This window comes from Garra rufa, chromosome 5 (assembly GCF_049309525.1).
Source record: "Garra rufa chromosome 5, GarRuf1.0, whole genome shotgun sequence".
Classification (NCBI taxonomy): domain Eukaryota; kingdom Metazoa; phylum Chordata; class Actinopteri; order Cypriniformes; family Cyprinidae; genus Garra; species Garra rufa.
In genome coordinates, this window is record NC_133365.1 from 50,236,716 (window position 1) to 50,251,386 (window position 14,671).

Below are 14,671 nucleotides of genomic sequence, written 5' to 3' on the forward strand. Positions count from 1 at the left end.
TGGACATTTCAGCACGACAACGATCCAAAACACACAGCAAAAGTGGTGAAGAAATGGTTAGCAGACAAAAACATTAACGTTTTGCAGTGGTCCAGCCAGAGTCCTGACTTAAATCCAGTTGAGAATCTGTGGAGGGAGCTAAAGATCAGGATGATGGCAAGGAGACCCTCCAACCTGAAAGAGTTGGAGCTCATAGCTAAAGATGAATGGGAAAAAATACCAGTGGAGACATGCAAAAAGCTGGTTAGCAATTATAGGAAGTGTTTGATTGCTGTAATAGCCAATAAAGGCTTTTCTATTGATTATTGAGAAGGGTATAAATAATTTTGGACATGCCACTTTTTGTTCAAATGTAAATAAAAGATGAGTAATAATTTTTTCCACAAAGATGCCACTTGCACATTGTGTTATTATCTTCTGGGAGACATCTGAATCATTTTTAATTTAAAAAAAAAAAAACTTGCTGGTTGAATAAAAGTAACTTTTAGTGTTACTGAAGTAACTTTAAGTCAGAATTTGCCAGGGGTATGAATAATTTTGGGCTTGACTGTATGTATATATATATATTAATGCATTAAATAGAATTAATAATAATTTTAAAGTATTTAAAGTATTAAAGCATGTTATTCTATATAAATCTGTAAATTGCCTATGATAAAATAATAATGATTCAAATATTACTTTTTATTATTATTTTTAAAGATAGTACAATTGGTCTAATTTTTTTAAATTATTATTTTATTTTATTTATAATAAAATTACATTCAAACTTTTGTATTGAACAAAGTCACTTGTCCATGAGATTTTCATTATAGACTGACAGCAACACATTCATATATACAAATCTTTTACAGTTCATTATACAAATACACTACTGCTCAAAAGTTTGGGATCAGTAAGACTTGTAATGTTTTTTTTTTTAAAGAAGTCTCTTATGCTCATCAAGACTGCATTTATTTAATCAAAAATACAGAAAAAAACAATAATACTGCAAAATGTTATTACAGTGTAAAATAAAGGTTTTTATTTTAATATACTTTCATATTTTCATATATATTTTCATCAGCCATTACTCAAGTCTTAAGTGTCTGTGTCACATGATCCTTCAGATATCATTCAGGATTCTTTGATGAATGACAAGTTAAAAACAACAGCATCACTTTTTATTAATTTAACACATCCTTTGTGAATAAAGGTATTAATTTCTTAAAAAAAAAAAGAATAACAATTTACTGACCACCAAACTTTTGAACAGTAGTGTATATTGTTAGAAAATATTTCTATTTTAAATAAATGCTGTTCTTTTTAATAAATGCATATTAAGCAACACAGCTTTTTCCAGCACTGATAATACATCAGCATATTAAAATGATTTCTGAAGGAACATGTGATCATGAATACTGGAGTAATGATGCTGAAAATTCAGCTTCGATCACAAAAATAAATTAGATTTTTTAATGTATATTAAAATAGAAGAACGTTGTTTAACATAGTAATAATATTTCACAATATAAATTTTTTTTTGTATTTTTGATCAAATAAACGCAGCCTTTGTTGAACATTAGAAACTTATTTAAAATACATTAAAAATCTCACTGATCATAAACTTTTGACCAGCAGTGTATATTAACAGAAACAAAAATAAAATACTAAGCCACGTATATGGGTTATATTACATAACATGTTTAACAGTTTTTTGTTAATACACAAGAACATAAATTTAAGAATCATTCTGAGTTCTCTCTATATTTTAGTCTTGCAAAAACACATGAATATAGACAAGAAGCAGTCATTTCCAGAAGTCTCCAGTAGAGCACGCTATTCCTTCACAATAACTGCTGTTAGCATACACCTGTCTTGTGGTTGTCTGTGTTTCTTAGTTTTTTGAATGAATGAATGAATGAATGAATTAAACATTAATTCTTGCTGATTTTAAACTCATGACAAGTAGTTATTGTTATTCATACTGTTAGTCCCAGATTTATTACCACAATTAATGTTGGTTATCAATTAAAAAATAATTTGTCTTGACTTGTGATGCAGCCTGGAATCTTAAATTACTCACAGCTATATCTAATTAATTTATAATTGATGAACTCTGTAAGACTGACACTGTTATTTAACTGAATTGAATCAACACTGAACTAAGTTGAATAACAACACTATTGTCTTTTGTTTGGCTGATTATGGATAAATCAAACTTGTTTGATAACTGATTAATTTTATCAAAAAACTGATCTGACTGGAACTGAATAATGACATTATTTTCATTTTAGAGAAGAATTTATATTTCATAATTGAAGTTTACATCACTGATTCCGTTATTTTCCTGTTTATTACTGTGAAGCTGATTTAAAGTATTGTTTAATATGTATTGTAAAGCACTATAAAAATAATGGTCACTTGACTCTCTTCATTGTGTTGTTTTATTGTGTCTTTATTTTCTTGTTCCATTCAATGTCTGTTCATATAATGGAATGACAATAAACAACAACTTATTTCCATTAAAGATTTTAACATTTGATAACAATATATTCACATAATTTGTGTAGAATCACAAAAATACTTGAAGCATTATACTCATCTAGTATTTAATTGTAGTGGTGTAAATTCATTTATTGACATTGACAGGTGTGATGATCAATGGGGCTGAGTTTTGACCTTTATAGTTTAATGATGGGCCAAAATATGGATAGAGTTTGTCAGTGAAAGACTGACCAGTGTAAGAGTAGATATGAGAGCTGGACTCCACATCATAAAATGAGACCAGACCCTCCTCATAATCCACAAACACACCGACCCGCTGTGGCTTCACTCTCAGAGACAGAAGGACAGTGGGACCAGCATAGGCTGCATATTTATAACCATTCCTCAGAACCACCGTCCAGTATCCATTACTGGGTCTCACTCTGATATTTCCCTTCCTGTTAATAGATTCTCTGACCACTCCTAAAGTCCAGTCAGTCTTTCCCTTCACCTGCACCTCAAAATAAAATCTCCCTGAGGAGAATCCCTCCTTTCCCAGGATACTTACACATAAATCAAATCTGTCTGGATTGTCTGGGAGTTTCTGTCTAACGTCTGAATCTCTCACTTGTTTCCCATCATCAGACAGGATGAGGTTCGGATGAGCTGTATCAGGATCCAGAGTCACATCCACTAAAAAAACGATAACATAAATTACAACTTCACAATACAAGGATTCTTTGATGTTGATGTTTTTAATATTTAATAGATTTAATCAGATTGTAATGCAGTAATGAAGCTGTGAGTATCTGAATGTAAACTAGTGTAGTGCAGACAGCTCACTGTACCTGCATACTGCTGCATCCTCTTCAGCTCTATAGAGACACACAACAATAAAACATTAGAAGATCTTTTAGATTCATTATTCATTACAGATATTATAAGATGATAAACCTATGTATCTGTATGGTGTATTTGATATTGTCGTACCAGTTTGTGTGAGTTTCTCATCTAGTGTGTGCTGCAGTTGAGTCAGATCTCTCCTCAGAGTCTCCAGACTCACATGAGTCTTCATACTGATCTCAAGCCAGTTCCTGGTGTTTGTAGAGCTGCACAGGGATGAGGAAATCTACAGCAGGAGAGAGGAGAAATCCTTCAGCATGAGGAGTGTCATATACTGCATTATCATTGATCAGAGAGATGTTGACTGACCTGTAGGAGGTGGAGGTGATCTTCAGTTTGTGAGAGCCGCTCCAGCTCAGCGTTTCTCATCTTTAGCTCAGTGATCTCCTGCTCCAGCTCTTCAATGAGCTCTTCCTCCTGTTTCTCTGCTGCTTTCTGCTGCTCCTCCATCATCTCCAGCAGTTCAGTCTGACATCTCTCAATGGAGCGGATCAGATCAGTGAAGAACTCAACACGGGCTGCTTTCTCCTCCTCTGTGTTTCTCTGATCAACAGTCAGTCAGCAAATTATTATTGATGTTTGCTAATGTAACAGAGGCCAGCTAGTAGGTGCTGTCCAGGTAAACCTCACTCCCCAATCTCAAGAGACGCACTAGCGACTGATGCTAGAGGTTGCAGCCTTTAGCCTCCTTGTTAGTGTGTCCGCCTCCCGTGCCCGAGACCCGCTCGGAGCGGGTGCGGTAAGACCCGGGTGTGAGGGGTTACACTAAGACAAGAACCAGTGTTACTATTGCTCACACTCAGTGTTATTAGGGGCTTTTCAAAATCCCTCAACTAAAGTGTTCATTTTGCGATTGTGGGTGTGTTATTGCTTTTAAACAACAATTTAGTAAATAAGATGTTAATACTGAATAACCTGAATGACATTTACTTTGAAATTGCTTTGACCAAGGAAAGGAGTTTCAAACATAGTTACAACACATTGTAGTAGAGATTTGTTCCTGAATGAATCAGTGTTTTTGAACAAATCATTTGAGCAAATGAATCAAATTCAATGACTCACTAAAGACAGTCACTTGCTGCCACCTATTTGTGTAATGATGTAACCTGCAGAAAGAGTCACTGTAACTCTCTGTGGACTCTTCGAGGATTGAAACAAATTATGTATAATAAATATTTATATACGTTTAATTCAGTTATTTTAAACTCACCTTTCTAACTTCTGCTGAGTGTTTGACGTCTTGAATCTTCTTGATTCTCTCTTGGATCATCTGCTGAACATCTTTCTGTGTTTTCATCAACTGAGTCTACAGACACAGACGTATTTATCACAACAGAGATTTACTGTCTTCTGGGGAACCTACGATATGTTTTCAGAATTAACAAATTTTCCAAGATCAAAATGGTAAAAAAATTTAATGATTCGTCATGATACGAGACCTTTAAAAAGCAGTTTAAAGCAGTTTTGTTAGTAACGTCTACCTTCTTCTCTTCACTCTCTTCTTCTAGAGGAACCGTGTTGTGGTTCTTGTGGTCTGTCAGAGCACACATCGAACACACACATGTCTGATCATCTCTACAGAACAGCTCCAGAGGTCTCTCATGTTTCTGACAGATATAGTCCTCCAGATTACTCACAGGCTCCATCAGTTTGTGTTTCTTTAAACCTGTCACTCTCAAATGAGGCTCCAGATGAGTTTCACAGTAAGAGCTCTGACACACCAGACATGACTTCATGGCTTTCAGCTTTCTTTCCTCACAGATGTCACACAGAACTTCAGTTTTTTTCTTAGGAGTTTTCTTTTTATAGTGATCTACGACCTCTCTGAGTGTGGTATTAATCTTGAGATCAGGTCTTTGTTTGAATGTTTCTTTACAGTAAGGACAGTTGCAGGTCTGGCTGTTGTCCCAGCACTTATTCAGGCAGGTCTTGCAGAAGTTGTGTCCACATGGAGTGGTGACCTGATCAGTGAACACATCCAGACATATAGAGCACTGAAGCTCCTCAGTCAGTGGACCACTGGAGGATGACATTACTGGAAAGAGAAATGATGATGATAAATTACCTACAAGTCTGAATTTCGGGTGCACTAACCCGAATGTACATTTTCATGACAGTAAAAACCATTTGATCTAAATAATTTTGTTCTAGACAAATATATAATGTTCTTATAAATGTGCCTTCTTCTTTAAAAAATAATTCATCAGCATGTATTAAATAATATTTTCTATAAAAAAAGTCATTCATGCACTAATTTAAGAGTCTTTTTATTGACTTACATGGAATTTCACTTATACTTCAACCCAGTCTCATATAAAAACGTACCCTGACTCTGGTTTCTCTTCTTTTTGTTGATGTTGGTGATGATTCTGCCATTGCTTTTTTTTTTTTTTTTTTACTGTTTTTCACATAAATTACAAATAAATTGATTGATAAGAATCAACCAGCTGAGCCCATTTGCTTTTTGTAATATTTTTCAGTAACTCAGGTTGAAATTAAATTTAAAAAAGTTAAAGTGATTTAAAAAGTTTTTTTTTATTGTTTAAACTTTAACTTAAAATTAGATCTGTTCAAAAGGTATCTATTTGATTTTATATTTATATTCTTTAATTTCTATTTTGTGGAGGAAAATTTTGTGAAAATCATTAAACTCACTTTAATAAATCAATCTCAACTGCTCTTTACATTAAAATAAATTATTTTTTTTTCCAACAAACATATACTTCCTTTCAGCAGTGGAGCAGGTTTGAGTTCATTCTGTCTGCTGATCAAATTACTTTCACTTTCTTTAGTCTTTATGTTGTGCGACAAAATGACAGAAACACCAAATGGATTAAACAAATAAATACAAAGAATTTACCATTTCGGTATAACAGACAACTGACGTTGATATGCTAAAACCTGGTTTTGTTCAACTTATTCCAGTTTGACATAAACCGTAAACCAGGCCACGGAAACTGTTCAAGACAGTTCAAGATCTTTTTATATTTCTATCTCTTACCTGTGAGTATCAGATGTGTCCACAGGGGTCTTTGAACGGCTCAATAAATATTCTGTTCTTTAAAGAGTTTGATAGTTTAAGGTGTCCATATCGTTGTTGAAGTTAGTTGTATGTTTTCTGAAAGCTCTCCTTCAACTACAGATCATAGTCCATTTCTGTGATAAGTTTAGGACAAAGGTTGCTCATAAAAGAACTGTTAGGCAAAAGTCATCTGCTGGAGGGAAGTAGTTTGATATACTCAGGTGACTAATCTGATGTAATACAGGTGTGTAGAATCTCAAACAAGCTGAGATACTTCTGGACCAGAGTCTTAAATAGTGGATGCTACATCTGACAGGTTCAATAATATTTTAATCTAGATTCAGTTCATATGTGTTATTTGTAAGGTGTGCTATACACCAATAAAGTCTCTGATGTTGTACACTCCAGACTTTCCAGTCTTTTATTGAACTGATCTGAAACACACTGAACTGACTAGAGCTGAGTAATGACACTATTGTCGTTTTAGAGCGATTTTACAAAATTTGAATTTATATTTGAATCTGCATTGATTCTGATTTTCCTGTTTATTATGTTAAGCTGCTTTGAAACATAATTGTATAATATCTTTATTAATATCTTTACCAAAAACAAAAATCAAATACTAAGGGTTTTTACATATATTGAATAATGCAATTTATTGTTAATATGTAATATACACAAGATATACAGCTGGGGTATTTTTTTATAATGTATTTATCTATACTAGAATTAAAATAATTATAAAGAGTTAAATCATTTATAACAAAAGTGTCCAGTACCACAGCGTTATTAGGATGTTGGTAACCAAACAGATCACGGCCGCCACTAAATTGCAAAGTATTTTTTTCCATACTATGAAAGTCAATGGCTACCATCAACTGTTTGTTCACCCACGTTCTTCAAAATAATTGTTGTTTCAAAATTAACTCTGGGTACATCAAATTGTAACATTGATTTAATTAATTTAATATTACATATCAGTTGTATTTGTTTCAAAAGTGATTTGGAATCAACATTACATTGTAAGACTGATTCAACAACATTACCATTGTTTGTTTTTGCTCACTTTAATTTTGATTTAACAGCATTGTTAAAATGTCAACATTGTATCACCATTAACTAAGGATTCAAAGGTGATTGTGAACCAGCATCTCTTTGTAACATTAATTCAGTGCAATCAGTATTGATGCATCAACATTGACTTTGTTTCAGTGGTTGTTTGCTATCTGGCATGATGTACCTGTAAACCAGGGCTTTTTTTTTAAAGCTTAGGACAGTTCAACTAACTAACTAACTAACTAACTACAACATTTTAGGAGCATTTGCCTCTCTCTGTCTTCCCTGATATTCTCTGTCCACCCCAGTGGATTTATTTCATTATCATGTTCAAGTCATTGCAGTGACATGGGGTAGCTAAGCAAAGTTGAAATATATTTTAAAGTAATAATTCATAAACACATACATTTAAGAATAAATAAATGTAAGAGTCCTCCCTGTATTTTAGTTTTGCAATAATAGCCTACATGTATAGACAATCAGTCATTTCCAAAAGGACACCATTCTCTCTCAATGACTGCTCTTATCATGCAGTTGCACCTGTGGCCTCATTTATAAAGACTTGCGTAGAAACCATCCTTGGCTGTATCCGAAATCGCCCCCTATACCCTCAAATAGTGCACTATTTGAGGGGACAGCCATTATAAGTGGTGTTCGAAACCATAGTGAACGTTCCCGAGTGCACTCATTCAATCCCACAATGCACCGCAAAAACGAGTGTACAACCGATGTCCCCTCAAGGGATGCACTTTTTTCCAGGGGTTTCAGTACAGCGTAATCGATATTGCGTCACCAGGCAGGCGTGGCCTATTTGAGAATTTGCATAGGTCACCGATCATGCGCAGTTAGGGAAAAGCAATTTGCTTCAAATACCTCCACTATTGCAGGGCTTTCGTGCACTTCATATTCATATACAGTATCATGAAATACCTGTCCACGTTCGCAGGGGTTTCGTGCACTTCATAATTATATTCATATACAATATCTTGAAATACCTGTCCAGGATCGCAGGGGCTTCGTGCACTTCATAATTATATGCATACAGTGTCTTGAAATACCTGTCCACGAACGCAGGGGTTTCGTGCACTTCATATTTATATTCATATACAATATCTTGAAATACCTGTCCACGAACGCAGGGGTTTCGTGCACTTCATAATTATATGCATACAGTGTCTTGAAATACCTGTCCACGAACGCAGGGGTTTCGTGCACTTCATATTTATATTCATATACAATATCTTGAAATACCTGTCCACGAACGCAGGGGTTTCGTGCACTTCATAATTATATGCATACAGTGTCTTGAAATACCTGGCCAAGATCGCAGGGTTTTCGTGCACTTCATAATTATATTCATATACAGTATTTTGAAATACCTGTCCACAATCACAGGGGTTTCGTGCCCTTCATATTTATATTCATATAACGTTACAGTGTCTTGAAATAACATTACCTGTCCATGATACCGTTGTAAACCATGATTTATTTTCGTAAATAGACGCTACACGTTTTACATTTCTATAACGGCTGTTTATTTGTTTTCGAAAATCGTTTAAATTTAAGATTTTAAAACATAAAAATAACCTGTATGACTGTGTTGTCCTTCATTATCCATCAGTGCTGATCCTAGGTTTTGAAATGCCCGCGCAAAAAAACTGACTTACTGCGCATGATCGGTGACCTCTCTTAATAATTTTTTTTTAGAAAGGGGCGTTTTCCCAACGCCCTCAGGGACGCCCATTTTACGTCGTGGTAATGAAACCCCTGGAATTTAGTGAGTCCCGTACGCTCAACAGCTAGAGATAACCCATAATGCACTGTGAGAGTCGCGCGCCGACTGAATTCCCGCGTCTCGCCAGACGATGGCGCCCGCAGCTGAATCATCCATCCATTCGCTTGTCCACTGCATAATACAGCATACAACACGGGTATAAATTCGTTGTAAATTGATTATTAAATTGTTTAACCAGGGTTTATATGTAAACTCCTTACATAGTTCAAGATAAATCCTTTAATCTAACTACTCGAACTGTCCGTTTTAAATGATTGTTAAACAGTAAGCAATACTATGCAAAAGCGGCAGTCCTTCCGGTGCACTCAGTGTCCGAATTCACTCACTCGTTTTCACTCACTCCTTCAAGTGGACTGAATGAGTGGACTAATGTAGGGAATAGTGAATGAGGGTATAGGGGGTGATTTCGGATACAGCCCTTGATTTTATCTAAGAACTTTTCTGATTTGATCGTAAGAGCGATTCAGAGAAAACGAACGTAACTTACCCCGAAATCCATGCGTACGCCAGTCACTCGGTTATAAATCACAAATGATCGTGGAATTGTGTGCAGCTGAATGTTCCGCCGTCGAAACGCCCCTGCTTAATTAATTAACGTATAAAATGAGCTCATTCCTAAAGCAAAAACTCTGACAATGGCAAGTAAAAAGGCGCGCAAGAAATCAAATTATAGTGAGGCTGAACCATCTGCAATACCAAGCATTACCACAGGGAAACGGTCATACGCCAAGCTGGAATCTGACGTGGAGATAAGTAGCCTACTCTTCCACGTCAAAGACGGTTTTTATAAATCTGTACTTTGACGTGGATTTGATCGTACGAACACTCTAAGATCAAATCAGTGCGTAATAAAGTTTTATAAATGAGGCCCCTGGTCTCACGGTTGTCCGAGCTTCTTACAGGTTTCTTGATGTTTTTAAACATATGACAAGTGGTTATAGTGTTATACTGTTCGTCACAGATTTATTGCTGTGATTTAATTTGCATGTTGGCTATCCATTAAAAAGGAATTTGTTCTGACTTCTGACGCACCCTGGATTCAGAAATCACTCAGTGTTCTTTCATTTAAGCCAGAAGAGAACCGGTCCTCTGAATGATTCTGGTTTCTTCCAAGGTTTTTCTTTCTCCATTCTGTCATATGTTTGAGTTTCTTGCCACTGTCATCAGCTTGCTTAGTTGAAGTTGAAAAGACACTTACTATTCACTAATATCGTTGGTATTGATGGCACTGACACTCAGATGAGAACTTTTGATAATTGATGAACTTTACAGTTATTCAACTGATCTGATTCAACACTGAACAGACTGGAGCTGAATGACATACTGTTGTTTCATTATTGTCATTTTTACATTATTATCGAGCTGCTTTACAGCAGAATTTGAATTTATATATGAACACATACTGCTTGACAGTATTGTATAATGTCTGTATTGTATAAAGCTATATAAATAAAGGTGACTTGACTTTCTTTATAGTGTTGTTTTATTATTTTATTATTTTGAAGATCTGTTCATATAGTGGAATGACAATAAACAACTTAACTTATTTTGATAAAACACTGTAGAAACAGGCTAGCAAACATGCTAAGACCTTGCAACCACATAGCAACAGCCTAGAAACCAACCCAAAACATCCTTGTGACCAGCCCAAATACTCTAGCAATTGCATAGCCACATCATACAGACAGCTAAATCTGGGAGAAAACCTTTCAGCTTCAAGCTTTTTAAACTACTTCAAACTTATTCAAGCCAACCTAAACGTTGTATACAAACATTTCTTATATAAAATGTAATTTCTGCATATTTGAAAAAAAAGAAAAGATATTCACAGACTTTGTGTAAGAGCACAAGAAGAATTACATTTTTAGAAAAAGAATTACAATTTTAGTACAAATTTATTTATTGACATTGACAGGTGTGATGATCAATGGGGCTGAGTTTTGACCTTTATTGTTTAATGATGGGCTGAAATATGGATAGAGTTTATCAGTGAAAGACTGACCAGTGAAAGAGTAGATATGAGAGCTGGACTCCACATCATAAAAGGAGACCAGACCCTCCTCATAATCCACAAACACACCGACCCGCTGCGGCTTCACTCTCAGAGACAGAGAGACAGGGGGACCAGCATAGGCTGCATATTCATAACCATTCCTCATAGCCACAGTCCAGTATCCATCACTGGGACTTAGTGTGATATTTCCCTTCCTGTTAATAGATTCTCTGACCACTCCTAAATCCCATTCAGTGTTTCCCTTCACCTGCACCTCAAAATAAAATCTCCCTGAGGAGAATCCCTCCTTTCCCAGGACACTTCCACATAAATCAAATCTCTCTGGATTGTCTGGGAGTTTCTGTCTAACGTCTGAATCTCTCACTTGTTTTCCATCATCAGACAGGATGAGGTATGGATGAACTGTATCAGGATCCAGAGTCACATCCACTAAGAAAACAGAGAACATGAATCACAACTTCACAATGCAAAGGTTCTGTAATGATGATGTTTTTAATATTTAATAGATTTAATCAGATTGTAATGCAGTAATGAAGCTGTGAGTATCTGAATGTAAACTAGTGTAGTGCAGACAGCTCACTGTACCTGCATACTGCTGCATCCTCTTCAGCTCTATAGAGACACACAACAATAAAACATAAGATCTTTGAGACTCATTCTTTATTACTGATATTAAAACGTGACAAACGTATGTATCTGTATGGTTTATTTGATATTGACGTACCAGTTTGTGTGAGTTTCTCATCTAGAGTGAGCTGCAGTTGAGTCAGAGCTCTCCTCAGAGTCTCCAGACTCATATGAGTCTTCATACTGATCTCAGGCCAGTTCCTGGTATTTGTAGAGCTGCACAGGGATGAGGAAATCTAAAGCAGGAGAGAGGAGAAATCCCTCAGCATGAGGAGTGTCATATACTGCATTATCACTGATCAGAGAGATGTTGACTGACCTGTAGGAGGTGGAGGTGATCTTCAGTTTGTGAGAGCCGCTCCAGCTCAGCGTTTCTCATCTTTAGCTCAGTGATCTCCTGCTCCAGCTCTGCAATGAGCTCTTCTTCCTGTTTCTCTGCTGCTTTCTGCTGCTCCTCCATCATCTCCAGCAGTTCAGTCTGACATCTCTCAATGGAGCGGATCAGATCAGTGAAGAACTCAACACGGGCTGCTTTCTCCTCCTCTGTGTTTCTCTGATCAACAGTCAGTCAGCAAATTATAAGTGGTGTTTGCTAAGACAAGAATTAGTTTTACTTTTGCTCACACTTCAGTGTTATAGGGGCTTTTCAAAATCCCTCAGTTGAAGTGTTAATTTTGCAATTCCAAGTGTGATATTGCTTTAAAACAACAATTCAGTAAATAAGATGTTAATACTGAATAACCTGAATGACATTTATTTTGTAATCGCTTTGACCAAGGAGAAGAGTTTCAAACAAAGCCACAACACATTGTAGTACTAAATGAATCAGTGTTTTTGAACAAATTATTTGAGCAAAAAGAGCAAGAAAGAGTCACTGTAACTCTCTGTGGACTCTTGGAGGACATGACCGTAATTATATATAAAAAAAATATTTTAAACATACCTTTCTAACTCCTGCTGAGTGTTTAATGTCTTGAATCTTCTTGATTCTCTCCTGAATCATCTGCTGAACATCTTTCTGTGTTTTCTTTAGATGAGTCTACAGATACAGACACATTTATCATAACAGAGATTTACTCTCTTCTGAGGAAACTTAGGCTATGTTTTCAGAATGAATATTTTTTTTACAAGATTTAAGAAAATTTGATTCTTCACAATATGACAGCAGTTTAAAGCAGTTTTGTTAGTAACGTCTACCTTCTTCTCTTCACTCTCTTCTTCTAGAGGAACAGTGTTGTGGTTCTTGTGGTCTGTCAGAGCACACATCGAACACACACATGTCTGATCATCTCTACAGAACAGCTCCAGAGGTCTCTCATGTTTCTGACAGATATAGTCCTCCAGATTACTCACAGGCTCCATCAGTTTGTGTTTCTTTAAACCTGTCACTCTCAAATGAGGCTCCAAATGAGTTTCACAGTAAGAGCTCTGACACACCAGACACGACTTCATGGCTTTCAGCTTTCTTTCCTCACAGATGTCACACAGAACTTCAGTTTTTTTCTCAGGTGTTTTCTTTTTATAGTGATCTACAACCTCTCTGAGTGTGGTATTAATCTTGAGATCAGGTCTTTGTTTGAATGTTTCTTTACAGTAAGGACAGTTGCAGGTCTGGCTGTTGTCCCAGCACTTATTCAGACAGGTCTTGCAGAAGTTGTGTCCACATGGAGTGGTGACTGGATCAATGAACACATCCAGACATATAGAGCACTGAAGCTCCTCAGTCAGTGGACCACTGGAGGATGAGGATGCTGAAAAGAGAAATGATCACAATAAATCACCTACACTACTAGTCTGAATTTCGGACACACTGTAATACAAGTCTAAATTGTTAAAAAAGTCTATTTTTATTGACTTACATGGAGGTGGAGTTAGACTTTTTCTCCTGGTTCCTCTTCTTTTTGGTGATGTTGGTGATGACTCTGCCATTGCTCTTCACTTCTTCAATGCCTTTTCATTACACACACAAAAAAATCACTGCATTTCAAGCCTATTTGCTTCTTGTAATAGTTTTTGGTCACCTGGGTTTTAATTTAAACCTTTTTTTAACAAAAAGTAAAGTTAAAATTATCTAAATATACATTTTTTTCTTTTTAAACTCAATGTTAGAATCATATAAATGCATGTCTATTTATTCAATTGGTATCTATACTATTATTTATATTAACATCGTTTCATCTCTATTTTGTGGGGGAACATTTCTTGAGGAACAGTGCTCTTTAGATTAAAAGAAATGAATTTCTTTACCCACAAACATATACTTCCATGGAATAAACATTTATACAGATTCCGATGTTGTATAAACAAGTATAATTAAATTTTTTAAACATTAATTATATGTAGATTTTCACCTGCAGTGTAGCGGGTTTGTCTAAAGTATGACTGCAAGTTAATTTACTTTCACTTTCTTTTCTTCTTCCGTCTTGAAATGACAAAAACGTCCAGCATGTTTATAAACCATTTAAACAATTAATACAATTCTAATGCCATCTCAGTCTAGTAAACAACCAAAATAGCTGACATTCTTAAACCCAGTTTTGTTTAACTTATTCTATTTTGACATAAAAAACTAAACCAGGCCACGTCCATTAGCAACTGTTCAGAATAAATATAAATCTCTTTTATATTTCTGTCAATTACCTGTAAGTATCCACAAGGGTCTTTGAACGACCCAAACATCCTGATAAATTATAAAATAATTAGTAAATGTCCATTTAATACGACAGCCGAACGTAAGTGTTCCTTGAAAGGGAGTTTGAGAAAACTTTTTCAGTTCAGTTTATGGTTT

The 14,671-nt window shown here is 35.5% G+C and overlaps 2 protein-coding genes across 2 annotated transcripts; both read right to left on the reverse strand.

Moving 5' to 3' along the window:
• Positions 1-32: 32 nt before the first annotated feature.
• LOC141335321 (E3 ubiquitin-protein ligase TRIM39-like) lies at positions 33-6,606 on the reverse strand. The gene is made up of 7 exons (XM_073840744.1): positions 6,371-6,606; positions 4,851-5,404; positions 4,580-4,675; positions 3,679-3,912; positions 3,457-3,595; positions 3,315-3,341; positions 33-3,159 (listed from the first exon to the last, which is right to left on the reverse strand). Exons 2-7 carry the CDS (start codon positions 5,400-5,402, stop codon positions 2,612-2,614), a joined length of 1,596 nt encoding a protein of 531 aa, XP_073696845.1. The 5' UTR covers positions 5,403-5,404; positions 6,371-6,606; the 3' UTR covers positions 33-2,611.
• Positions 6,607-10,728: 4,122 nt separating this feature from the next.
• On the reverse strand, positions 10,729-14,661 carry LOC141334497 (E3 ubiquitin-protein ligase TRIM39-like). The gene is made up of 8 exons (XM_073839592.1): positions 14,524-14,661; positions 13,743-13,833; positions 13,081-13,634; positions 12,827-12,922; positions 12,203-12,436; positions 11,981-12,119; positions 11,842-11,868; positions 10,729-11,685 (listed from the first exon to the last, which is right to left on the reverse strand). Exons 2-8 carry the CDS (start codon positions 13,810-13,812, stop codon positions 11,138-11,140), a joined length of 1,668 nt encoding a protein of 555 aa, XP_073695693.1. The 5' UTR covers positions 13,813-13,833; positions 14,524-14,661; the 3' UTR covers positions 10,729-11,137.
• Positions 14,662-14,671: the final 10 nt, after the last annotated feature.